Below are 27,831 nucleotides of genomic sequence, written 5' to 3'. Positions count from 1 at the left end.
GCTTGGCCAGAACAAGGGTGTGATGCCACCGCTTCTCTAATTCATAACAAACTGCGATGTTCCCTATGCCAGAAATCTCACTCCAGTCCCTGATGTCATTTTTCAGTGTACATCACCGGTCTTGATGAATTTGAACCCTGATGTTTATCTGTACAGGCTGCAAGACCCTGCTACCTGCTTTGGTTACTAAGCCTAAGGATAGGCCATCAGCGTTACAGTCCCAGACAACCCAGTTGAATTTCTAGCATCTGTCTTTATTTTATTTTCATCTTCGAAAAAAACCTCTTTGAAATTGTCTATGTTGTGGATCAATATTTCAAGGAGATGTTTGCAGGTTTTGCCAACTGTCATGGCAGCGTCAGTATCTGTGGAAATTATAGATTCTGGTACTCTGCATGTTAACTTCTCTGCTGTCTGTGAGCAGTGCAGGGAGACGCAGGCGTCAAACCACAGGCTTGGGCAGGCTAGTAAGAGTTATTCTCTGCTGGGCTGCTTGTCAATGTCTGTGATCACATGCTGTAGAGGAGAAAGTATTGTTTGCTTCCGTTCTGTATATGTTGGCTGGACTATTTCATTAATGCCAGCTATAGTTTACCTATACTGATTTGGTGAGGTGTTGTGATCCAGACTTATGGGTGTTTTTTGTGCATTATTACTGTGAGCTGTTGTGGTGTTAACCCTTTTTGTCATTTTTTTTTTTTTGCTGCCTTCCTGCTCTTGCTTTTCTCCTTAGCCTCTCACTGTTTATTTTTGTGAGTTTGCAATGTGTCCAGTTTGTCTTAATCTGTATTTCCATCATAATCCTGCCCCTTCCTTCCCTTGGAGATCACAGATTAGATCTAGTCAGGAGACTAGTAATGCACGAGACTTCGGCATCTCCATCTTCAAGGGTAATCCAGAGGTTAGGAATAGCTTAGGGTCCCCTATAGTGAGGGACAGTATAGGAGCCCCCTATCCCTCATTATCCTGCAGTCACATTGTGACAATCAATTAGATTATTTACTGTAGCACATTCCAGAGAACTGGTGCTAGGAATGGGAGAACCGAATTAACAAAGATGTAACTCTTAAGGCCGCTTTACACAAAACGATATCACTAGCGATCTCGTTAGCGATGTGACACGCCCAGATCGTTACTCCAATTTGCCGAGATCGCTCATAGGTCGTTTTTTAGCAGTCACACGTACCCATCTCACAAACGACGCTACATCGTTCAGCGATATATTGTTTGACCAAGGCGGTCGTGTGGATGTTGTTCGTCGTTGGCAGGGTGTCAAATATAGCAATATGTCTGCTGCGTTCCAAACGATGAACAATATTTTGAAACTGAACGTTGTGTCAACGATCAACGATTTTCGCTATTTTTAAGATCGTTCGGAGTCGCACGTAGGTGTCACACGCAACGACATCGTTAACGACGATGGAAGTGCGTCACGAAAACCGTGACCCCGACAACATACCGTCAGATAAATCATAGCGTGTTAAGGGGCCTTTAGATCTCGATATTGGACAACAGATTCAGAATAATTTTTTCCCTAAATTAATTTCTGATGTTATGGTTTAAACAAAAATTTATTTTCAAGATAATTTTTAATGATATTAATAACTTTGTGTTTATTTTTAGCAGATGACTGTATTGGGAGTTCAGATGGATCTCTAATATCTTCAGAATTTATAACAGATGATGAAAGTATCCCACATGATACATATGAAGAGCATGCTGTTGTCCCAGATATAAATCCAGTCCTTCCTCAGAAAGCTCTATCATCTGAGTTTTTCAAACAAGCCCAAAATTCCCATTTATCACAGAATTGTAAGCAGAATAAAAGTTTCAGAAGGGATGTGGAATATGAAACGGATGAAACGGTTCCTACAAGGGAGAAGCCATTTTCATGTTTAAAATGTGGGAAATGTTTTACCAGGAAATCACATCTTCTTGACCATCAAAAATATCACACTGGGAAGAATCCATTTTCATGTCAAGAATGTGGGAAATGTTTTATTCAGAAATCACACCTTGTTAGACATCAGAAAATTCACACAGGGGAGAAACCAGTTTCATGCTCAGAATGTGGGAAATGTTTTAGTCATAAATCAGAATTTGTTAGACATCAGAAAATTCACACAGGGGAGAAACCATTTTCATGTTCAGAGTGTGGGAAATGTTTTAGTCAGAAATCAAATTTTGTTAGACATCAGAAAATTCACACAGGGGAGAAGGTATTTTCATGTTCAGAGTGTGGGAAATGTTTTATTGCGAAATCAGTTCTTGTTATGCATCAAAGATCTCACACAGGGGAGAAGCCATTTTCATGTTCAGAATGTGGGAAATGTTTTATTCAGAAATCAGCTCTTGTTGTGCATCAAAGATCTCACACAGGAGAGAAGCCATTTTCATGTTCAGAATGTGGAAAATGTTTTATCCAGAAATCAGATCTTCTTAGGCATCAAAGATCTCACACAGAGGATAAGCCATTTTCATGTTCAGAATGTGGAAAATGTTTTATTCAGATGTCACATCTTGTTAGACATCATAAAAATCACACAGGGGACAATCCATTTTCATGTTCAGAGTGTGGGAAAAGTTTTAGTCAGAAATCAGAATTTGTTAGACATCAGAAAATTCACACAGGGGAGAACGTATTTTCATGTTCAGAATGTGGGAAATTTTATATTCAGAAATCAGATCTTGTTATGCATCAAAGATCTCACACAGGTGAGAAGCCATTTTCATGTTCAGAATGTGGGCAATGTTTTACTAGTAAATCAAATGAAGTTAGACATCATAAAATTCACACAGGGGAGAAGCCATTTTCATGTTCAGAATGTGGGAAATGTTTTATTGAGAAATCACATCTTGTTGTGCATCAAAGATCTCACACAGGGGAGAAGCCATTTTCATGTTCAGAATGTGGGAAATGTTTTATTGAGAAATCACATCTTGTTGTGCATCAAAGATCTCACACAGGGGAGAAGCCATTTTCATGTTTAGAATGTGGGAAATGTTTTATTCGGAAAGCACATCTTGTTAGGCATCAAAGATCTCACACAGGGGACAATCCATTTTAATGTTCAGAGTATGGGAAATGTGTTAGTCAGAAATCAGAATTTGTTAGACATCAGAAAATTCACAAACGGGAGAACGTATTTTCAGGTTCAGAATGTGGGCAATGTTTTACTAGTAAATCAGGTCTTGTTAAACATGTGAAGAAGCCGCACAGGGAAGGAACCTTTTTCATGTTGTGAATAATTGAAATGTTTAATTGGTAAATCAAGTCTTGCCGACATTCAGAAAACCAACAGAGCGGAGCAGCCATTCTTGCTTTCAGAATTTGCCAAATGTTTTTAAGACTAATCAGTTCCTGCTGTCCGATGAGTCACACAGGAGAAGCCATCATGTTGTACTATAATTCAAAGGGTTTTATAAAAAAAATTGGCTACAATTGCTCAAGTAAGAATTTGTGAGGAAAAGAACCATTTTATTTCTTTTTAAACTTATTGTATTTTTTGGACCATAAGACACACCTAGGTTTTGAAGAAGGAATATAGGGAAAAAGATTGACACAAAAAATGTGGTCATGACTCACTGTTATGGGGGGGGGTGGATCTGCTGCTGACACTGTTACTGGGAAAAATTCCCCAATTCTGTACTGATGTCACCCAACCTGGGCCCCTTCCAGGTACTGTTGATGTGTCTCCCATCCTCATGTATACTGTATATCCAATATCCATCCTGGTATATATGTTGCCCATTTTTATCCCATCCTGGTATATATTATCCCCATCCTGGTATATATTATTCTTGTCCTAGTATATATGTCCCCATTCTTGTATATTTAGCCCTCCTCTCGGGCCCATTCATGTATATATTTCCCCATCACTCTGCACACATAAGAAAATCACCTTTTGTTTCTCCCCTATTTCCTCATAGACTGTAAGCTTACGAGCAGGGCCCTCACTCCTCCTGGTATCTTAATTTTGTTACTTTGTATTGTCTCAAATTGTCTATACATGTCCCCTCTGAATTGTAATGCGCTGCGGAATATATTGTCGCTATAGAAATAAAACTTTATTATTATATTATAAAAGAAATGATTATACTCCCCATCCCTCTGCTCTCCCGGTGCACAGTGTTCTTTTCTGATGCTGGCAAGTGACTTCACCATGTAAGCGGAGAAGCGCATGACACTACTGCCATGTGCCTCCAGTTACACGCAGACGTACGTGTTAGAGAATACTCAGCCATAATGTGCTGAGCAGCCATGTTGTATCTAACAGCCATCTTGGGAAGACTTGAGCAAACTAACTTTGCAGCTAATGAGCTGCACTGGCTAGAATTCTCCCCCCAGAGAGGAGATAGAGATGACATCAGTGTAATTAGCAAGTATAAAGCTGGTGTCACACATAACGACGACGACAACGACGTCGCTGCTACGTCACCATTTTCTGTGACGTTGCAGCGACGTCCCGTCGCTGTCGCTGTGTGTGACATCCAGCAACGACCTGGCCCCTGCTGTGAGGTCGCCGGTCGTTGCTGAATGTCCAGCTTCATTTTTTGGTCGTCACTCTCCCGCTGTGACACACACATCGCTGTGTGTGACAGCGAGAGAGCGACGAAATGAAGCGATCAGGAGCCGGCACTGGCAGCTGCGGTAAGCTGTAACCAGCGTAAACATCGGGTAACCAAGGGAAGACCTTTCCCTGGTTACCCGATGTTTACGCTGGTTACCAGCCTCCGCTCTTGCTGCCAGTGCCGGCTCCTGCTCTGTGACATGTGGCTGCAGTACGCATCGGGTAATTAACCCGATGCATACTGTAGCAAGGAGAGCAAGGAGCCAGCGCTAAGCAGTGTGCGCGGCTCCCTGCTCTCTGAACTGTGACATGTAGCTGTAGCACACATCGGGTTAATTAACCCGATGTGTGCTGCAGGAGAGCAAGGAGCCAGCGCTAAGCGCGGCTCCCTGCTCTCTGAACTGTGACATGTAGCTGCAGCACACATCGGGTTAATTAACCCGATGTGTGCTGCAGGAGAGCAAGGAGCCAGCGCTAAGCGCGGCTCCCTGCTCTCTGAACTGTGACATGTAGCTGCAGCACACATCGGGTTAATTAACCCGATGTGTGCTGCAGGAGAGCAAGGAGCCAGCGCTAAGCGCGGCTCCCTGCTCTCTGAACATGTAGCACAGCGACCTTATGATCGCTGCTTCTGCTGTGTTTGACAGCTAAGCAGCGATCATAACAGCGACTTACAAGGTCGCTGTTACGTCACCGAAAATGGTGACGTAACAGCGACGTCGTTGTCGCTGTCGTTTAGTGTGACACCAGCTTAAGAAAGGTCTAAAAAAGGTTAAATCGAATAGAAGAATACAATTGCGTCAGTTGATAGATGGTGATGTGTCGTCATGAATAGCAGGTATATTGAATTGATAAAGAAATTAAGTTGTCAATAGAGTTGTCAGTGTGTGAAGAGTTATGTGAAGTAGAGGCGCTTTCAGGAATCAGAAATGTCAGCATTGACGACATGGCTGAACTAGTGAAAAGTATCATGGAGGCCCATAGGAATACAATAAGTTTTTACCGCAATGCTCGTAAATAATGTCATGATGTATCATTATATTCTTTGTTCTCCAACGTATACGCCTTTCTCTGCAGTATGAGCTTTCCTTTGTCTAATATGTATAAGAGCCCCCACATGCCTTTCGGGGGACACTTCTTCATCTGTTGCTAATTCTGCTGTTCTGCCAGACACCTGCGTGTGTCATCCTGCCGCATAACCTGTCTTATCTGCCCTGTTGCTATCTTGGAATAAACTTCAGTCTTTGCTTGGAACGGATTGTCTACAACGTCTTCTTAGCTCTCAAGGTCTACGGACATTTTCTTTCAGTAAGCTGCCAGAATATTCACTGCTCCCCACAGCCGGGATTATGGGTTTGGAGAGCAGTGAATATTCAATGTCTAATAGTAGACACACGTGATCGCCCAGCCACAGCAGTAAGCAGGTGGCTTAGTAATCATGTGTACCCGATATTAAACAGAATAAATATTCGCTGCTCCCCACGCTAATAATACCGCCTACTAGAGTTGAGCGCGGTTCGTGGTTCTCCAGTTCGCGGTTCGAGTGATTTTGGGGGCTGTTCTAAATCGAGCTAGAACTCGAGCTTTTTGCTAAAGCTCGATAGTTCTAGTTTTGTTCGAGAACGGTTCTAGCAGCAAAAAGCCAAGCTAATTCCTAGCTGGCTTTCCGCTGTAATAGTGTAAGTCACTCTGACTAACACTATTATGAAATTTCAGCGTATAGTGTGCGGGAACAGTGCATTCAGATCACTGCTGCTGGGATAATGGCGATCGCCATTTTTTTTTTCCTTGTCTTCCTTCCCTAAGCGCGCGCGTGTAGTGGGGCGGGCCAGCATGTCAGCCAATCCCAGACACACACACAGCTAAGTGGACTTTTAGCCAGAAAAGCAACGGCATGTGTGATAGGATGTCTATGTCACATGTCCATGCATTATAAATACGGGCATCTGCCCGTCTGGACGCCATTATCTCTTCTGCGTCTGGGTGTCAGTCACCGCTGGCGTAGCTCCTGTCTCCGATACTGCTGTGTACGCTCTACACACAGCGCTGTACAGAATAGGGATAGAAGTTTCTATTAACCCTTGTAAGGGCTAACAATAGCAGGCTCAGAGCCATAGGTGACAGTCAGGTCCGTGGAAACAGATTTTAACAGCTACAGAAGATAAGAGCGTCTGTGTAGCTAATTTAGGGTCAGGGACTTCCTCGCTGCATTTCCCCATTAGGAGGGATAGAAAGGGAGGCTTCCTTTCCTGTACACTGACCCACAACCCTGCCACTGTACCCTCCTGCCCTTTGCACACTCAAGCTCATTGTTACTAAGCCATTATACTAGCAAACACTGAGTAAACTTAGTGGCATCCTAAAAGTGGCTGTTGGACTTCCATTATTGTTCCACTGTTACAAAGCTATTTGCAGCACCACTGCATTGCACACTCAAACTCATTGTTACTAAGCCATTATACTAGCAAACACTGAGTAAACTTAGTGGCATCCTAAAGGTGGCTGTTGGACTTCCATTAGTGTCCCACTAGTGCAAATCTATTTGCAGCACCACTGCATTGCACACTTAAACTCATTGTTACTAAGCCATTATACTAGCAAACTATGCTGCCAGTTTAAGGGCCGTAGTTGCATTGTCAGGGATAGTTATAGTTGTTTATTCTGCTGTTAATAAAGATAGACCACCGCTGCAATCTACACCACCTCTGAATTTTTACTACCACATTTTAAGTGCACAATCTTGTCGCAATCAAAATGAGTGGCAAAATGACATGCTGGTGGAAAGGGGAAGAGGCGTGTTGGAAAAGGAATAAAAGGGTTTGTCTATGGGGAAGGTGGCAAAGCTCCATTAACATCTGCTGAAGATAGACCATCTTCCAGCAAAAATAAGATGTCTACTACTTACCGTGGACAATCCGATGTGCTCCCTTTTATACGGACACGAACAACTGGAACAAAGGTAGATGATGGCAAAAAAAAAAAAAAAAGCTTGAATGGATCTCAAGTGATCCAACAAGTGCCCTCTCTGCCACCTCAACTACCGCATCCAAGAAACACCAGTCCTCGGAGTTGTCATCTCAATCACACTTGCTTTCTCCCAGCTCTGAAGTCTCCATCCGCCCTGCACAGTATGGTGGAACTGAGATGGCTGAGTCTGCATAGCTGTTCAGTCACACTATAGCCTGGGAATCAGAGGTCTGCTCCCAAGCTACAGTGAGTACAGACCAGGAAATGGTCTGCAGTGATGCCCAGAACCTTTATGACTCAGATTCAGGCCGTGATGAACAAGTTTCTGAGCATAATGTTGACCCTTATTCACAAACTGAAACACCTGTTGTAATAGACAATGAGGAACATACTGATGACGATGAGACGCAGATACCAGATTGGGATGACAACTTAAATATTGGTTCACGTCAGGAAGAGGCTCTGTCTGAGGGTGAGGGGAGTGCAAACACAACGCTTGATGAGGAAGTTCTAGATCCCACCTACTGTCAACCCACAGTCAGGCACTCGAGGAGGTCAACAGAGGCGGTGAAGGAGGATGCTACTGACGACGAAGTTACCTTGCGCCTTCCTGGACAGAGGAGTAGTACTGGTAGCACGTCTACAACTGCATCCTCAGCCACCACTCTGCCTCTGAGCACTAGTCGGGGGGCTCAGCAGGTCGCATGCCCTCTAAGCCTTGCATAGCCTGGACCTTTTTTGACATAGAAAAAGATCAACCAAATCATGTGATATGTAAAATTTGTCGTGATTCTGTTAGTAGAGGGCAAAACCTCAGGAGTTTGACAACTTCTTCCATGAATCGTTACAGGAATAAATATCATATGTCCCAGTGGGAAGCTCACCGTGCTGTAATGCGGTCTAGCGGAGCGAACCATCCACCGCCTGCCCCTTCCAGTGCATCCGCGCGCTCTTCATCTTCTAGGACTGTGGCGACAGCTGTCACACCTGGTTTTCCACGCACAACTTCCACCACTGTAACCGCAACAGGCAGTTTGCTTGGTAAGTCGTCATTTTGTTTGGAAGGGGAAACAAGTGCGTGTGTACAGCTCTCTCAGACATCGATAGCATCAACGTTTGATGAAGGCAACATCATGTCTATGCCTACACTTTCCTCACAAACCTGCATTTTTCAGGGACACCCTACTCACCACCGTCTACACACAGCAGCCAGATCTCTGTCCCTCATATGTGGACAAATAAAAGGCCATTTCCTGCGACCCATGACAAAGCTAAGAGGTTGATTTTATCCCTCTGTAAGCTCTTGGCTACCGAAATGCTGCCTTTCCGCCTGGTGGACACACAGGATTTTAGAGACCTTATGTCTGTCGCTGTGCCTCAGTACCAGATGCCCAGTCGCCACTATTTCTCTAAGAAAGGTATGCCTGCGCTACACCAGCATGTTGCACACAACATCACCGCTTCCTTGAGAAACTCTGTGTGTGAATGGGTGCATTTCATCACCGATACTTGGACCAGTAAGCATGGACAGGGACGTTACATGTCGCTGACTGGGCACTGGGTAACTATGGTGATAGATGGTGAAGGGTCTGCTGCACAAGTCTTGCCGTCCCCACCACTTGTGTGTCAATCCTCTGTCTGTCCAAGTTCCGCCACTGGTTCTGCCTCCTCCACCTCGTCTGGGTCCTCCACCTCCGCCCCAAGCCTGCCTGGTCAGGCCACCAGCGTTCTAACTGCGCAGAAGGAATCACGCACCCCTCATTACTATGCTGGCAGCAGAGCGCAACGGCATCAGGCGGTCTTTAGCTTGAAATGTCTTGGAAATAAGAGTCACACAGCGGCTGAGTTGTGGGCAGCTCTGGAGATTGAGTTTGGTAAATGGTTGTCTCCACTCAACCTGCAGCCTGGTAAGGCCGTGTGCGACAATGCTGCAAACCTGGGTGCGGCCCTTCGCCTGGGCAAGGTGACACACGTGCCTTGTATGGCTCACGTGTTGAACCTTGTTGTCCAGCAATTTTTAACACACTATCCCAGCCTAGATGGCCTTCTGAACAGGGAACGAAAACTGTCTGCTCACTTCGGCCGTTCAACCACCGCTGCTGAGCGACTTGCATCGCTCCAGAAGTCTTTCGGCCTGCTGGTTCATCGCCTGAAATGCGATGTGCCGACACGCTGGAATTCGACTCTCCACATATTACAGCAACTGTGGCAGCACCGTCGAGCCCTGGTGCAATACGTCATGACGTATAGCCTGGGCCAACGAGATGCAGAGGTGGGGCAGATCACCCTGATGGAGTGGTCTCAAATCAAGGACCTATGCACCCTTCTGCACAGTTTCGACATGGCAACGAATATGTTTAGCGCTGACAATGCAATTATCAGCATGACAATTCCAGTCATTTACATGCTGGAGCACACGCTAAACAGTATTCGGAGCCAGGGGGTGGGACAACAGGAAGGGGAGGAACTACAGGAGGATTCATATGCGCAAGACACAACAACATCACCAAGGTCCAGACGTTCATCACCAACGCGACAGGCATGGGACCATGGGGGACAGGGATCAACAAGGGCGCATAGTAGCAGGCGAAATGTTGAGGAAGGTGCAGGAGAACATGAAGAAATGGAGGATGAACTGTCCATGGAAATGGAAGACTCAGCGGATGAGGGAGACCTTGGTCAAATTTCTGTTGAAAGAGGTTGGGGGGAGATGTCAGAGGAAGAAAGAACGGTTAGCACCTCTATGCCACAAACACAGCGTGGACTTGGTCCGCATGGCTGTGCAAGACACATGAGCGCCTTCTTCCTACACTACCTCCAACATGACCCTCGTATTGTCAAAATTAGAAGTGATGATGACTACTGGCTTGCCACACTATTAGGTCCCCGGTACAAGTCCAAATTTTGTGACATAATTCCAGCCATAGAAAGGGACGCACGTATGCAGGAGTATCAGCAGAAGCTGTTACTCGATCTTAGCTCGGCTTTTCCACCAAACAACCGTGGTGCAGGGAGTGAATCTCCCAGTTGTAACTTGACAAACAGGGGACGGTCTCGTCATCTTCAACAGTCTACCCGTACCAGTAGCACCGTATATGGTGCTGGTAACAGCAATTTTATTGAATCTTTTCATAATTTTTTTAGACCGTCCTTTACAAGGCCACCAGAGACAACAAGTCTGACACATAGTCAACGGATGGAGAGGATGATACAGGAGTATCTCCAAAAGAACATCGATGCCATTACTTTGCAAATGGAGCCTTTCTCATTTTGGGCTTCAAATCTTGAAAAATGGCCAGAGCTTTCCACTTACGCCTTGGAGATTTTGTCGTGTCCAGCTGCCAGCGTTGTCTCTGAACGTGTCTTCCGTGCTGCTGGGTGTGTGCTGACAGATAAGTGCACGCGTCTGTCCAGTGACAATGTGGACAGACTAACGTTCATCAAAATGAACAAGTCATGGATCCACAAGGAATTTACTACCCCTGTGTCATCCTGGGGAGAGTAAATGCTTGAGGATTTTGAATGTGCTTGATGCAAATCCACCTGTGAAGTGTACAACTGGGGCACAAGTGCTGCCACTGAAGGGGTGGGTGTGTGTGTGGCCCAATTTTTGGAAAAAAGGGAGACTCCGCTTGGAGTAACCCTTGCTTACAGTGTTTTTTAAAAGGATCCAAGATGAACAGAGCTGGGATCAGGAAAGACTTAGCTACCTACCCCGGTGTCATCCTGGGGACGGTTAAGGATGGCGTATTTTTGAATGTGCTTGATGCAAATCTACCTGTGAAGTGTTCAACTGGGGCACAAGTGCTACCACTGAAGTGGTGTCTGTGTGGCCCAATTTTTGGAAAAAAGGGAGACTCCGCTTGGAGTAACCTTGCGGTGTTTTACATGATTTTAGAAGGGCATGCCATGCCTATATCTGTGTCTCCTCCTCTTTTTCCTTGTCCAGCTTTTTTGTTTTCGCATGAGTATATGTCCTTGTCACTTTCCCATGTGTTTGTGTTGTGTTGTGAGTTGTTTGTCACCCTTTGGACACCTTTGAGGGTGTTTTCTAGGTGTTTTTATGTGTTTGTGATTGCCTCCCATTGTTTCCTATGCTCTTCGAGTGGTTCGCCGAACCGGTTCGCCGAACCGAACTCGAACGAGACCTCCGTTCGGCGAACCGAACTCGAGCTGAACCGCGACCGGTTCGCTCATCTCTACCGCCTACTGCTTGGTTGGCGCTGGCTTCATTGCCTAGAGGTGGGCGGGATTATGGCGTGGGGAGCAGTGAATCATTTTCATTTTTAGCTGGCACACAGTTAGCCTTTTTGAGAGCCTTTAGGAACATTTGTGAAAGCTTTTGATACTGGATTATATTTAGATAATTCACTAATCTCAGGTTGCTCACTGCTTTATTTACTAAAAAGCGCAGCCCCAGATTAGAGATAGGAACTCTGAAGTATATCACATTGTATATAATTGCATTTAAAATCTTGTTGTTTTGTTAATAAATGCTTATAAATATATATTCTTCATGCCTAGCTTCCTCTATTGTCTAGATGTGATGATTTTGCCTCAGAACCTCTGGAGTTGGCACAGACCTGTAGACATTTCACACCAAAATAGTGAGGGGAGAATTGAATCACACTGCATCCTAGATATGTGGAAGTTGTTAAGGCTAGTTTCACACTTACGTTGAACGGCATCCGTTGCATTGCGTTGTGTGACGGATGCAACGGATGTGTTGCATATAGTGGCACAACGGATTTTTTTTTTTTTTTTTACAGTTTTACCGGCGGCAGACTATTGTGAACGATCAGCTGATCGCTCCCAGTAGCCGGCCGCCGGGTGATTAGCTGATCGCTCCCTGCAGCCGGCCGCGGGGTGATCTGCTGAGCGATGTCACTTGCCAGCCGCCGGGTGATCAGCTGATCGCTCCCTGCAGCTGGCCGATCAGCTGAGCGCTGTCACTTGCCGGTGGCCGGGCATGCCGGTGGCCGGTCGCTCAGCTGAGCGCTGTCACTTGCCGACGGCCGGGCGCTCAGCTGAACGTTCGACCACCGCGAGCCAAAATAGTTTGTGATTAAAAAACAAAAAGAGCATGCGCAGTGAAATCCAGAGGATTCCGCTGCTCAAAAACAATGTTATTACATGCTACGTTCCTCCCGCTGGGCGGAAGCAACGGAGCGTCGCCCAGCGGAAGCAACGCAGGTCCTTTTGGTACAATCCGTCATCCATACAAGTCTATGGGAAACAGCGGAATCCGTTAACGGATTCCGCTGTTTTCCAAAAGGGAGGATTGTAACGGAAGGAAAACAACGCAAGTGTGAAAGTACCCTAAGACATTCTGGTCCCAAATTATCAAAGCTGTTATGCCAAAAAAAACTGTCACAAAAATTTGGAAAGTTGTGCCAAGATTTGGCATTTTCACTCTAAAATTGTCAGAGCTTAGGTGGGACGGGGGCGTGACAGCACAGCTCCTTTAATTCATGACGAGCTGTGGTGTTCCCTATGCCAGAAATCTCACTCCAGTGTCTGATGGGAGTAATATTTCTAGCATGGAACAAGGAGGCACGTGCCACTCGTCAAACGCTCCAGATTCATGAGGAGGCATTTACCTCATAAATTGGGCTTTTTATGTTAAAAAACTGATTCCTTTACAAAGGATAATTGTTGTAATAAAAAAAACTAAAGGATTTTCTCTGTCTGATATCCAAGAGATTATTTTTTTGTGGGGCTACCCACACATAGAGATATACGGACCCGTTGAATTTCGGGTTTTTCAGTCGGACTTTAAATAAAGTTCAGTTCGGGAACCGGACTTGTCCTGAACCCGATTGGAAGTCACTGATTGGGCAGTTCGGGTCTCCGCCCACATGCAGCCATAAACAGAGCTTTTATTACTAGGGGAGGAAGGGTGGGGTTTTTCCTTGTACACAATACATCCTATAATGATGTTTTTACCTCCTCGTGAAAGCCATTCACACACTGCAAGCGGCTCGCACTGGGCCGAGCACTGAGTGTACCCGAGCACACCGATGCTAGATCGAGTGGTTAGGATACATAAATCACCAAAACTCCGAACGCTAACTGATTTTTTGTATAAAGTCTGTATTTGGTACAAACACCAAACTTTACTATTTAGGTTCCCTCATCTCTGCCCACAAACCTTTATTACAGTTTAGATTATGGGTGTAGAAGAGACCAGAACTGAAAGGGGCCTATCTCTTGGTGGAGAGCAAGTAACATTTATGATACCTATGCTGGGGTTTTGTGAATTTAATGGGATTCGGTCATTAAGTGTTTACCCCTTAACCCCTTCACGACCGCGGGCAGTAAAGTTACGTCCTATTTTAACGTGACTTAACAACCAGGGACGTAACTTTACTGCCTAAAGTTTATTTGATTGCCATGGCCATAGCAACGGCTTTCAAATGATGTCCCCTGCTGTTTCTTACAGCAGGGGACCTTTGCTTTACCCCAGGGGGGGTGGCATCGCCACCCCTCATCGACGATCGATGTGATTGGCTGTTCAAATCTGAACCGCCAACCACATCGTTCACACTGATTTCGGCAAAAATAATGCCTGAATTAGTGCGATACTGTGAGATCCGGCTATGAGGTGCCGCAGCAGCTGCAGCAGATCATAGCTGGAGCTCTAACATGTCGTTCCCAGCCCCTGCAGCACTGATTGGAGTGATCGAGCTATGACGCGCAATCGCTCCAATCAGTGTGCAGTGGGGCGGTCTGATCTGCAGGTGGCTGCCCTCCCCAGGCCTGTGCTGGTCTGCAAGTCCTCCCCCAACATGTCTGCAGCGTGCACTGGCTGGTACTTGTGGTACCACGCCACCGCTGCTGCCGCCGCTGATGCCACCGCTCCTGCTCCACGTGAGTATTATGCTCATCTTGCAGCCCCTGCGCGCTCCCGTGATGGCCCCTGTGCGCTCCCGCGATGGACCCTGCCCGTCCCCCCCCACGATCTGCCCCCCCACGCCCCGATCTGCCCCCCAACATCCCGATCTGCTCCCCCTGCGATTTGCCTGCCTCCTCCGTGATATCTATTCTGCTTTCTTCCTTCTGCCTCTGTTCTCTGGCATCCCTCTCCCCCTCCCACTCCCCATCTGCTCTCCCCCTCCCCCTCTGCTCTCCCCCCCAACGTCTTCTTACCTGCCTTCACCGGGTCATCCGAGGTCTTCATTGGCCCGATCACATCTGCCTCCATCGCTGGGTCCTTCCTGGGTCTTCTGCTGATCTGTCCAACGTCCTGCCTGCTGCTCCTGTAAAGCTGTCCATCTCGCTTGCCTTCTGTTCCTCCTGCAGTTCTTCTGGTCAGTGATCCTCCTGCTAATCCTCTGGGTACTGTGAGTATAATTTTTTTTTTCTGTATCCCCTGTCTATTTTTACACCTCATCCGTCCGTGCGTAGCACCAAGCGCTGATCAGGGATGCAGATGATGTATCTGCATCCATGGTCAGTTTTCGGAGGGACTTTTTTTTTCCCCATATCCGACGCTTTTTGTATCGCATCTGTCCGAGCGTTCTACCGAGCGCTGATCAGGGATGCAGATAACGGATCTGCATCCGTGGTCAATTTTTGGCGTAACTTTTTTTTTCCATATCCCTGATGTTTTTTGTATCGCATCCGTCCGTGCGTCCCGCCGAGTGCTGATCAGGGATGCAGATAGCGTATCTGCATCCGTGGTCAGTTTTCGGCGGGACTTTTTTTTCCCGTATCCCCTACGCTTTTTGTATCGCATCAGTCTGTGCGTCATGCCGAGCGCTGATTAGGGATGCAGATAACGGATCTGCATCCGTGGTCAATTTTTGGCGTGACCTTTTTTCCCGTATCCCTGACGCTTTTTGTATCTCATCCGACCATGCGTCCTGCAGCGGCCGATCAGTGCATCGCGTCTGTGCGTTTGAAAAGTCAAATGGCGTTCCTTCTCTTCTGAGCCCCGCCCAAACAATTACTTTCCACCACATATGAGGTATCTGCGTACTCAGGAGAAATTGCACAATACATTTTATAGTGCATTTTTTCCTGATACCGTTGTAAAAAAAAAAAACTACCTGATTGATGCAAAAATTTTGTGGTAAAAAAAAAATAAATTTTCACGGTTCAACGTTATCAACTTCTGTGGAGCCCCTGGGGGTACAAGGGGCTCACCAAACATCTAGATAAATTCCTTGAGGGGTCTAGTTCCAAAATGGGGCAATTTGTGGGGGAGCTCCACTGTTTAGGGGGTCTCCAAACGTGACACGTTATTCGCTAATGATTCCAACCAATTTTGCTGTCAAAAGGTGCTCCGTCTCTTCTGAGCCCCGCCATGCGCCCAAACAATTACTTTCCACCACATATGAGGTATCTGGCTAACCGTTTTGTGGTGAAAAAAAAAATTGTATTTATGGCTCAACATTATCAACTTCTGTGTAGCCCCTTGGGGCTCGCTAAACATCTAGATAAACTCTTTGAGGGGTCTAGTTTCCAAAATGGGGTCACTTGTGGGGGAGCTCCATTGCTTAGGTACCTCAGGGGGTCTCCAAATAAAACATTACGTCAGCTAATGATTCCAACCAATTTTGCTGTCAAATGGTGCTCCTTCTCTTCTGAGCCCCGCCATGCGCCCAAACAATTACTTTCCACCACATATGAGGTATCGTCGTACTCAGGAAAAAATGCACTATAAATTTCATGGTGTATTTTTTCCTGATACCCTTGTGAAAAAAAAGCTACCTAGTTGAAGCAACAGTTTTGTGGTAAAAAAAATGTTTTTTTCTTTTCACGGCTCAACATTATAAACTTCTGTGAAGCCCCCAGGTGTTCAAAGTGCTCACCAAACATCTAGAAAAATTATTTGAGGGCTCTGGTTTCCAAAATGAGGTAACTTGTGGGGGAGCTCCATTGTTTAGGCACCTCAGGGGGTCTTCAAACCAGACATGGCGTCCGCTAATGAGTGCAGCTAATTTTGCACTCAAAAATTCAAATGGTGCTCCTTGCCTTCCAAGCCCTGCCGTGTGCCCAAACATTTGATTTCCACCACATATGAGGTATCTGCGTACTCAGGAGAAATTGCACAATAAATTGAATGGTGCACTTTCTCTTTTCTCCCTTGTGAAAATGAAAATTTTATGGCTAAAGTAACATTTTTGTGTTAAAAAGTAGAATTTTCATTTTTTCCTTCCACATTGCTTTGGTTCCTGTGAAGCACCTAAAGGGTTAATAAACTTCTTGGATGTGGTTTTGAGCAGATCGAGGGGTGCGGTTTTTAGAATGGTGTCACTTTTGGGTATTTTCTGTACCTAGGCCTCTCAAAGTCACTTCAAATGTGATGTGGTCCCTAAAAAAAATTATTTTGTAAATTTTGTTGGAAAAATGAGAAATTGCTGATGAACTTTGACCTCTTCTAACTTCCTAACGAAAAAAATATTGTTTCGAAAATTGCGCTGATGTAAAGCAGACAAGTGGGAAATTTTATTTAGTAACTATTTTGTGTGACATATCCCTCAGATTTATGGGCATAAATTTTCAAAGTTTGGCAATTGCGAAATTTTCGCAAACTTTCCTAAATTTTCACAAATAAACGCAAAAAATATCGGCCTAAATTTACCACTGACGTGAAGTACAATATGTCACGAAAAAACATTCTGAGAATCGCCAGGATCCGTTGAAGCGTTCCAGAGTTATAACCTGTCAAAGTGACACTGGTCAGAATTGCAAAAAATGGCCCGGTCATTAGGGTGTTTTAGTGGCTGGGGGTGAAGGGGTTAAAGACTTCTGTTTTTCTTTGTGTGCCCATGTAAGACAATGCTGCAGCTCATATCTGTGAGTTTTTCCACAGCACTAAAGACCATGTCACACACAGAGATAAATCTTTGGCAGATCTGTGGTTGCAGTGAAATCATGGACATATTGTTCCATTTCTACACAGCCACAAACCTGGCACTGATTGTCCACAATTTCACTGAAACCACAGATCTACCATAGATGTATCTCTGTGTGTGACAGGGCCTTAATCGGACTGAGGAAAAAAATCGCAGCATGCTAAGATTGTCTCCGAGTCTCGGATCGCTCGCACCCATACAAGTCTATGGATACAAATTAAACATTGGACTGCACTCTGCTGACATCCAAGTGCAGTGCAATATACACACAGGCTGACAATGGAGGAGATAGAGAGATCACTCTCTCCCTCTCCCCTGCAGCTGTGATCCGATCACAGGATCAGATCACAGTTGCATGACACTCAGCTCTCGTTCGTAGCAGAGCAGGAGCCGAGGATCATTTGCATATCGCATTCAGTGCTCTCGCATCGGACGCCATATGCTAGTGTGACTCTGCCCTAAGGGTAAAGATCTCATCCCAATGTGATAGGATTCATAGATTCTTTCAGCTCAGTCTATATTTTGTTGGAAGGATTTATGAATATATTTAAAATACAATTAAGCATGGAAGCTTTATTGTATACCAAAAACTGGCACACCTGCCCCTCCCCTCCTTGTGCCCTAGAGCGTGCCAATACTGAGTATGTGTTATGCGGTGTTCTGCCCCTCACTCACTAGGTGTCATGGTGACTCCACACCCTATTCACATTTGCTCAGCCAGAGTCAGGCGTCGTCTGTTTAGTGCACTCTGGTCTTCAGTTTAGCAGGAGTTAATTCCTGCTGACTGATGAATTGCTGCTGGGGTCACAGGTTTCTGAGGTCCTATCACAGCCTCCTCCGCCATATAATAAGTGGTGGAACATAGCCTCACATGCCGAAGATAGCTCTAGCTTTGCTCCAGCGTTATCGGTCTTGTGCGTGGTGGTCCTGCTCTTGGTGAACTGTCGTATGTCAAAACCATATAATTTGTATCTAGAATAGAGGATATACTACCATATAACCATGAAAAACCTCTAAAAAAACAATTTTATTAAATATTCATTAAAATACTCCCAATCTAAAAACTTTGGGGTCATACCCAGTAGTTCAACACTAGACAAAAAGTCATGATTGTGAATAGTGTATAAGGTCCTAAAAATAGGGCAGTAGGCCAAGGGCGTGCGCCCCCCGTTCGTGATTTTTAGGGGGTATCGCAATATGGGATGGAGGGACCTAGTATTCCCTAATGTTTATCCCTACCTGGCAACGGAGGTGAATACACCTTAAAGTTTTTGGGTGCCCCCATTCCTCAGTGGCTAGCCCTAAATACCCCTGTCACTATTCCTGGCCTATAACCACCACCAGTGCATTGTGTTGGGGTGATTAAGTGGTCATGCGTCAAAAGTCCTATGTCAAGACCTTATATAAATCAAACACAGATATTGTACATCACCAGTATTCCAGTTATATAGTTTCAAACACGATCCGCCCTCAATCATTAATTCAGCTAGTACATCATATTGTTGAGTATTAAGTAGTCAGTGCCATCGTGAAACGCTGCTATTCCAAGCACTCACTGTTTTCAGACCCTCCCTTATGATGTATTGTTGATCTGGGAGGAGATCTTCACCATTACAATCAGCACGTGACGGGGTAATCCAGGACAGCAGCCGGACCCCCAGAGGGTAACTGAAAACGACCTAATTATAGGAAGGACATATGGAAGCATGAGATTGATGGCCTAATTTGGATAGTGACAACTTGCAATTCACATCTCCCCTGATGAACCCCGCTATATTGGGGAGAAACGCGTCGGGAGCAATGGGAGTAATAACAGTCCTGGCAAGATAAGTACTAGGACAGTTGGGCTTATCATACCTTCTGTCAAGACCTTTTTTCATCTCCCCAGAAATTCCTTTGATATCTCCCTCAACAATATGATGTACTAGCTGAATTAATGATTGAGGGCGGATAGTGTTTGAAACTATATAACTGGAATACTTGTGATGTACAATATCTGTGTTTGATTTATATAAGGTCTTGACTTAGGACTTTTGACGCATGACCACTTAATCACCCCAACACAATGCACTGGTGGTGGTTATAGGCCAGGAATAGTGACAGGGGCATTTAGGGCTAGCCACCGAGCAACGGGGGCACCCAAAAACTTTAAGGTGTATTCACCTCCGTTGCCAGGTTGGGATAAACATTAGGGAATACTAGGTCCCTCCATCCCATATTGCGATACCCCCTAAAAATCACGAACGGGGGGCGCACGCCCTTGGCCTACTGCCCTATTTTTACGACCTTATACACTATTCACAATCACGACTTTTTGTCTAGTGTTGAACTACTGGGTATGACCCCAAAGTTTTTAGATTGGGAGTATTTTAATGAATATTTAATAAAATTGTTTTTTAAGAGGTTTTTCATGGTAATATGAACTGTCATATGCTATTTGGTGTGCTGTGGAAATATCCTTGTTTTGTTTTTTTTCTCCCTGTACTTTATTGCTCTCTGAGCACGTATTATCGTTTTCCCTGTGTGTGCTTGCAGTGAGTTTAAGTCTTGGTTATTCCCTGTCTGTTCTGTTGGTATTTGTTGGATTGTTTACTCCTGTTTTGGCCCCCCCTGGAGGTGTTGGACCAGGGCTACTCAGGAGTTAGGGCCACGCTGGCAGTCCAGACCTTTCCACCAGCTGGCATGCATACATCTGAAATAAGGGACAGTTTGCTATTTGACAGGCTATACACCGGACACTGATCCTTGCACTTACCTTTACTGGTCTCACTGGCTCTCCTTGCTTCTTCTTATTCCCTGGGTACATAATTTATTTTTTATGCCCTATCTCTGCAAAATATTAATTCATTTGTCTACCTAAGGATTAATTTACCTTGACAAAGGCTCACCACTGAGCCGAAATGGTGGCAAAAGGGAGTTTGACTTTTTTTGCAGAATAAACATATATTATCTACAGACATAATCGCCAGTTTCTGTAACCCTATTCCAGCATGCACCGTGGCACTGACGTCACCGCTCTTCCCATGCATGTGTAGTACCAGCCGCGCCTCGATCACACATTTGTGATCTGATGGAGGAGAAAGGAGGTGTCTGCGCTTGCCTGACAACGCTATGGCTTCAGAGATGTTGGGGCGAGCAATGAGACATGGTGGCCCTGACGATCTCCCTGATGCTGTCCCCACGATGCTCCACGTCCTCACTACACACATATGTATACACACAGACACACATGGATAATAATAATAATTAATAATTTTATTCATTTATATAGCGCTATTAATTCAATAGCACTTTACAAACATTGGCAACACTGTCCCCATTGGGGCTCACAATCTAGAGTCCCTATCTGTATGTCTTTGTAGTGTGGGAGGAAACTGGAGTACCCGGAGGAAACCCACGCACACAGGGAGAACATACAAACTCCTTGCAGATGGTGTCCTTGGTGAGATTTGAACCCAGGACCCCAGCGCTGCAAGGCTGTAGTGCTAACCACTCAGCCACCGTGCTGCTGAACTGAGCACATACACACACATGACGCACATGAATGTATACACTGAACACAGACACACACATATGTCTTCACACAGACACACACACGTACACACTGCTTGATACTCACCTGTCAAGACATCGCGGGCGGCACTGAGAGAGACATAGCGGGCGGCACTGAGAGAGACATGGTGGGCGGCACTGAGAGAGACATGGTGGGCGGCACTGAGAGAGACATGGCGGGCGGCACTGAGAGAGACATGTCTGGCTGTTACGGGGGGACCGGCAGATCAGGACAAGGGGGTAAATATCCCAATCGCCAGTCGGGGCCCACCGTGCTCCAGATGACAAAGGAGCTGCTGGCAACCCGAAGGTTAGGCGGAGAATATAGAGCTGGATGGCTTTCAGATAACCCAGGAAACCGGTCACTTGTGTAAAGACACGTCAGACCGGATGACAACCCAGTTAGCGTTTTCGTGGAGCTGGCGCTATACCGACCACGTGTGCAGGGAACACATCAGGCCGGATGGTGACCAGTTGAAAAAGAAAAACAAAACCAAAAAATGGAGGGTGAAATGTTAAATATTTTATTAATTTATTAGATATAAATAGTAACAAACAATTGGATGCTAAAACCAGATATAAGGACAATGGGAGCAAAAAATTCCGTAATAGACTGCACAAGGGAGACAGGGCTAGAGGGTAAGGGCCCCCCTCCCAGAACAGCACGACCTCCTGTAGATATAAATGGTAGAAAAAGGGGAGGGAAAAGCTGGTACAGGTGTTCCTGGCTAACTATATAAGCAATTCAATATAGTGTAAAGTCAAATAGCATCTTTTAGGCTAATGTGAGACACCATATATAAAACATGACAATAAGAGGGGAACCTGGTGGATTGAGGTTAAGAGTATATAGATGGGATAGACAAACACAAAGATGAGTGTATATCTGTAATATAATTAAATGTCCAATTCCCATAAAAAAGTATACCAGCCAGGTCAAAAAGCCACTAAATATTAATCATGTGGTGAAAGTATAAAGCCAGGAGAATAAAGAAAGGTCTTAGGGATGGTACATTATAAACCAGCAGAAGTTCCAATAGTTACCTATGATGGTATATGGTCGCAGTGAGTGGAAGGGGGGTCCCCCAACGATCGTTTCGCAAAAAGGCGCTTTTTCCAGGGGCAGTGTCTCACAGTGAGACCATCATAGGTAACTATTGGAACTTCTGTTGGTTTATAATGTACCATTCACCAGGTTCCCCTCTTATTGTCATGTTTTATATATGGTGTCTCACATTAGCCTAAAAGATGCTATTTGACTTTACACTATATTGAATTGCTTATATAGTTAGCCAGGAACACCTGTACCAGCTTCCCCCCCCTTTTTCTACCATTTATATCTACAGGAGGTCGTGCTGTTCTGGGAGGGGGGCCCTTACCCTCTAGCTCTGTCTCCCTTGTGCAGTCTATTACGCAATTTTTTGCTCCCATTGTCCTTATATCTGGTTTTAGCATCCAATTGTTTGATACTATTTATATCTAATAACTTAAAAAAATATTTAACATTTCACCCTCCATTTTTTTGTTTTGTTCTTATTTTTCTCCTTATTTAATATGTTTCTGAAGAATATACCCAGGTAGCGTTGACCGAGAAGACCGCTGCGACAGCGCCCTGTCGGCCACGTGTGTAAGACGTCAGGCCGAGCGATCCTCCGATTAGCGTTTCTGGTCACAACTCCACTGGCCACGTGTGTGAAGGACACATCAGGCCAGGTGGTCACACCAGTAGCGTTGACTGGGAAGCCAAGGAGGATAACAGGGTTCACACACCCAACCCAGGAACTCCCTGTTAACTCCACAGGGGTAATCTGTCCGTGCACGTAGGGGGCACAACCAAACAGATGGCGCAGCATGTACGCTGTCCGTGTTCGTATGGGCCACAACCGGACAGGTGATGCAGCAGCCGCAGCCCAGTTAACGCCACTTGGCTGCTACAGCAAAACTGGAACAGCAGGAGGGACATACGGCGCCTGACCCTGATGTGCTGAGCTACGAATCTTGGCATGACAGGTACCGTTCGCCTAACCCTACCTACCTCTTCCCAACAAAGGCTTATGCCGCCATGAATTCTATACATGACGGTGCACTCAGAACAAGCATATGAGAAGACTGCGCCCCTCCATGTTGTCTCCAGCCCCTTTTATAACCTGGGTACGCCTCAAACCCAGGGTGGACCACAATGACACCTCCAAGGTCCAATAGCAGAGTGCTATGTCATCAGCGATGTCACCAGAACTGCCGCGTCATTGATGACCTCATAGCAGCCACGCCCCAAACACCTCACCAGTCATCGTCTGACGACCAACGGTGAGGTGCCAGGTCATAGGGGCAGGCCTCCACAGTCCAGTCCGGAGTGGCCACATCATCAGGACACCTGATGCCCTCTGCCCTATCAGGGCCTCCCACCTCACGGACATGCCCAGTGAGGTCCTTACCGGACCTAGCCTCTGATGCACTATGTGCCTGCGCATGCTCAGTAGGCACAACACAGGACTTATACACGGCACGAAGTCCAAGTACCTGTGCAAAGAGGCTTTTCGCATTAATTGTTGGAACATGCTCAGTAGCCTGCACTGAGGACTTAGTCTCAGAAATGACACAATCAGGCTGAGCATGCTCACTAGGCGAAACACTGGACTTAAGGCTACTTTACACACTGCGATATCGGTCCCGATATCGCTAGTGTGGGTACCCGCCCCCATCTGTTGCGCGACACGGGCATATCGCTGGCCGTGCCGCACAACATCGCCCACAGCCGTCACACATACTTACCTGTCCGGCGACGTCGCTGTGACTGGCGAACCGCCTCCTTTCTAAGGGGGCGGTCCGTGCGGCGTCACAGCGACGTCACTGAAACGTCACTGAACCGCCGCCCAATGGCAGCGGAGGGGCGGAGATGAGCGGGACGTAACATCCCGCCCACCTCCTTCCTTCCGCATAGCGGCCGGGAGGCAGGTAAGGGGAGCTTCCTCGTTCCTGCGGCGTCACACGCAGCGATGTGTGCTGCCGCAGGAACGAGGAACAACCTCGTTACTGCTGCAGTAACGAGATTTGAGAATGGACCCCCGTGTCGCCGATTAGCGTTTTTGCATGTTTTTGCAACGATGCAAAATCGCTTATCGATGTCACACGCAACGGCATCGCTAATGCGGCCGGATGTGCGTCACGAATTCCGTGACCCCAACGACTCCGCATTAGCGATGTCGTAGCGTGTAAAGCCCGCTTTAGGCTCTGACTGGGGTAAATCGTCACACGCATGCGCACTAGCTGTCTCACCACACTTACACGTGGAGGAGAAAGCAGCCAGCTGAATGACCCGAGGCACGGCCAAAAACGACGACCGGCGCCTGAGCGTCGCAGGAACCACAGCAGGCTGCTTGCGGCTATGGCGGCGCCGATTAGTAACACTGGCAGCACTGAGAGAGACATGGCGGGTGGCACTGAGAGAGACATGGAGGGTGGCACTGAGAGAGACATGGCGGGCGGCACTGAGAGACATGGCGGGCGGCACTGAGAGACACATGGCGGATGGCACTAGGAGACACATGGAGGGCGGCACTGAGAGACACATGGAGGGTGGCACTGAGAGAGACATGGAGGGCGGCACTGAGAGAGACATGGAGGGCGGCACTGAGAGAGACATGGCGGGCGGCACTGAGAGAGAGAGAGAGAGACTCCAATTATAGTCACGACAGCTTTGAAGAGACCATATAGTGTAAACACACACACAGCACACGGGGAGACACCACATAGTGAACACAGCTCAAGAAACACAACACCAGATACCAATATACAGCACACAACAATGAAGAGACAGTGCACAGGGGTGAAAGAGGTCAAATGACGCAACACATACAATACACAAATGCAGAAAAATGACATACAACAGATATGTTGGAAAGCGCAAACAGTGACACACGTCCAGTGCTCCTGTCAGCACCACTAAGCATAGACAGAAGTTCATTTCACCGCACTCCCGATACGATAGCATTGGGCCTATTTCTAGTATATCATAATATCCTGTGTGAATTTTTATGTGTCCCAGAAATTTTTTTTCTACTATATTAGTGTTTTTTTCTGAACACCAACCCTATTGGTTCTAGCGGAGCTTCTCCATTATTAGTTTACAGCCCCTACTATGATAGCTAGTTGAGGTGACCCTTCTTCTGGTTACTGTGTCATATCCATGACAGTGTGATAGCCTGGACCTCAAGGTTCCCAAATGAACTTGGAAGAAAAAGATTTAAGTTTTAGGAACATCTGGGTAGGTTGAAGGGGATTGTCTGGAAGAGGTAATGGATCCTTGGTAAAATGTCTATCTTCAGCACATTAACCCTACTGAACGATGAAACCAAGAGCTCGGACCAGTTCAATAAATCGTTCTCAATATCACAAAGAAGAGATAAAAAATTTACAGTATTTAGTGATCTCTAAATATTTGATGTGGTCATTCCGCCATTTAAAGGGAAATGTAGAACTAAGGTGCAAGGCTTCGGCCCCCGGTATATTTATATTAATCATCTCTGATTTAGGCTGCTTTCACACCTCCGGTTTTTGCTATGCGGCACAATCTGGCACTTTGCAGGAAAATCGCAACCGTTTTTTTTTGCTGCCGGTTGCGATTTTCCTGCATAGACTTTAATTTGTGCCGCATGGCCTTGCGTTCCGTCCGGTTTTTGCCGCATGCGGCAGATTTAGCCGATGCGGTGGCCGGATGGAACGTTGCCTGGCACGTTTATTCGTGCGGCAAAAAAAAAACGCATCGCGCCGCATTCGGCCGATGCGGCGCATTTTTCAATGCATGCCTATGGCGGCCGGATGCGGCGCGATGCGGCAATAACCGCATCCGGCCGCCGCATGCGGTTTTTGCCACTGCGCATGCTCAGTAGCATGCCGCAAGCGGCAAAAACCGGACTGGCCGCAAAGGAAAAACGTATGCAAAGGATGCGGTGTTTTCACCGCATCCGTTGCATAGCTTGCACAGCCGGATTGAGCCGCAGAGCTCAAGCCGGATGTGTGAAAGCAGCCTTAGAAATCCTTACTACACAGTTAGATAAAAAGAAAAAGTGTTTAAATTCCACTCCAGAAAAATGACCATTGTAATGTTTTCCGTTTATTTAAAAAAAAAATTCAGAAATTTGTTAAAAATTTACAACAATTAGAAGTGATCAAATATTGTATTTGGAGGCTCTTAAAACAAACGATACCGCAACATATAGTCAGTAAATAGCATTTACCGTTTTCTGCTTTAGTCTAAATGACTACCTTGACCCCACTGGCAGTCTCTGGAAATTAGCATGGAGTGGATGTTGTAGAGTGAAAATTGTAAATCTGCCATTTTACTGTCCAACACATAGTGCCCAGCTTGTGCTCCACGAGACTCACACTGTAAATATTTATGTGGGTTCTTCCCTGTGGCAATGCTAAACATGTAGATACTGATAATGTGTGGGCCACTGCAACGCTGAGAAGCATCGAGGACTTTTGGCTTTGGGATTTTGTTGAATTGGATTATGAAACTATATCTCTTTATAATCAAGAGTTGTCAGGTACAACCATCGTCCCTCCATTTTTTTCACTGAAGTAATCGATTTTTTTTGTATAATTTTGGCTTCTAAAATATTATTTGGTGGCTTATTATTCCAATATACAGGAGGCCAAGTGAACAAAGAGGTTGAACTCTATGTTCTACTAGTTCCTGTTCCGACGTCTACTATTAGATTGTGTACAGTCTTTGTTTTAGTAAATGATTAAAATTTGCTGCATAACTTGCCATTTCTTTAGCTATTTTATTAATTATATCCTTAAATGTGTTGATATTAAAATAATTTTTATTCTTGGCAGATGACTGTACTATTAAATCAGATGGACAACTGACATCTTCAATTTTTACATCAGATGACCTTGATATCTATCACACAAGATATAATTGAAGTGAGTGACTCTATTTCAGATATACTATCATCTCCTTACAGCAAAGATCTATCATCTGATTCAATTAAACAGGTCCTACCTTCTGATTCATCACAGGCTATTAAGAAGAATAAAAGTCATTAGAAGTATTCTTACAGAAAAGAAGCCATTTTCAACTTCAGAATATGAAAAAATCCATCAAAATATTCAAACAAGGGAGAAAAGATTTTCTTCAGTGTGTTAGTTACCAGAGAACTCACACAGGGGAGAAGCCATTTTCATGCTCAGAATGTGGGAAATGTTTTACGCGTAAATTATTTCTTGTTACACATCAAAGAATACACACAGGGGAGAAGCCTTTTTCATGTTCAGAATGTGGGAAACATTTCAACCAGAAATCAAATCTTGTTAGACACAAGAGAACTCACACAGGGGAGAAGCCTTTTTCGTGTTCAGAATGTGGGAAATGTTTCGCACATAAATCGGAATTTGTTACACACCAAAGAACTCACACGGGAGAAAAGCCTTTTTCATGTTCAGAATGTGGGAAATGTTTTGCACAGAAATCGCATTTTATTTCACATCAAAGAACTCACACGGGTGAAAAGCCATATTCATGTTCAGAATGTGGGAAACATTTTAACCAAAAATCAAATCTTGTTATACACCAGAGAATTCACACGGGGGAGAAGACATATGCATGTTCAGAATGTGGGAAACATTTTAATCAAAAATCAGATCTTGTTATACACCAGAGAATTCACTCAGGGATGAAACCTTTTTCATGTTCAGAATGTGTGAGATGTTTTGCAGATAAATCAAGTCTTGTTAGACACCAAATAATTCACACAGGGGAGAAACCGTTTTCATGTTCAGAATGTGGTAAACATTTTAACCAAAAATCATACCTTGTTGTTATGATCCGGAACTATGGAAGATCACCACAAATCATTGGTAAAAGGTGA

The 27,831-nt window shown here is 45.5% G+C and overlaps 1 protein-coding gene across 1 annotated transcript; it reads left to right on the top strand.

The window, feature by feature from the left end:
- Nucleotides 1-140: 140 nt before the first annotated feature.
- On the top strand, nt 141-27,831 carry LOC142313107 (uncharacterized). The gene is made up of 3 exons (XM_075352091.1): nt 141-150; nt 1,624-3,031; nt 27,111-27,831. Exons 1-3 carry the CDS (start codon nt 141-143, stop codon nt 27,829-27,831), a joined length of 2,139 nt encoding a protein of 712 aa, XP_075208206.1.

This window comes from Anomaloglossus baeobatrachus, chromosome 5, assembly GCF_048569485.1.
Source record: "Anomaloglossus baeobatrachus isolate aAnoBae1 chromosome 5, aAnoBae1.hap1, whole genome shotgun sequence".
Lineage (NCBI taxonomy): Eukaryota > Metazoa > Chordata > Amphibia > Anura > Aromobatidae > Anomaloglossus > Anomaloglossus baeobatrachus.
Note: the sequence above shows the minus strand (reverse complement) of the source record. Positions and strands in the feature narration are given on the sequence as shown.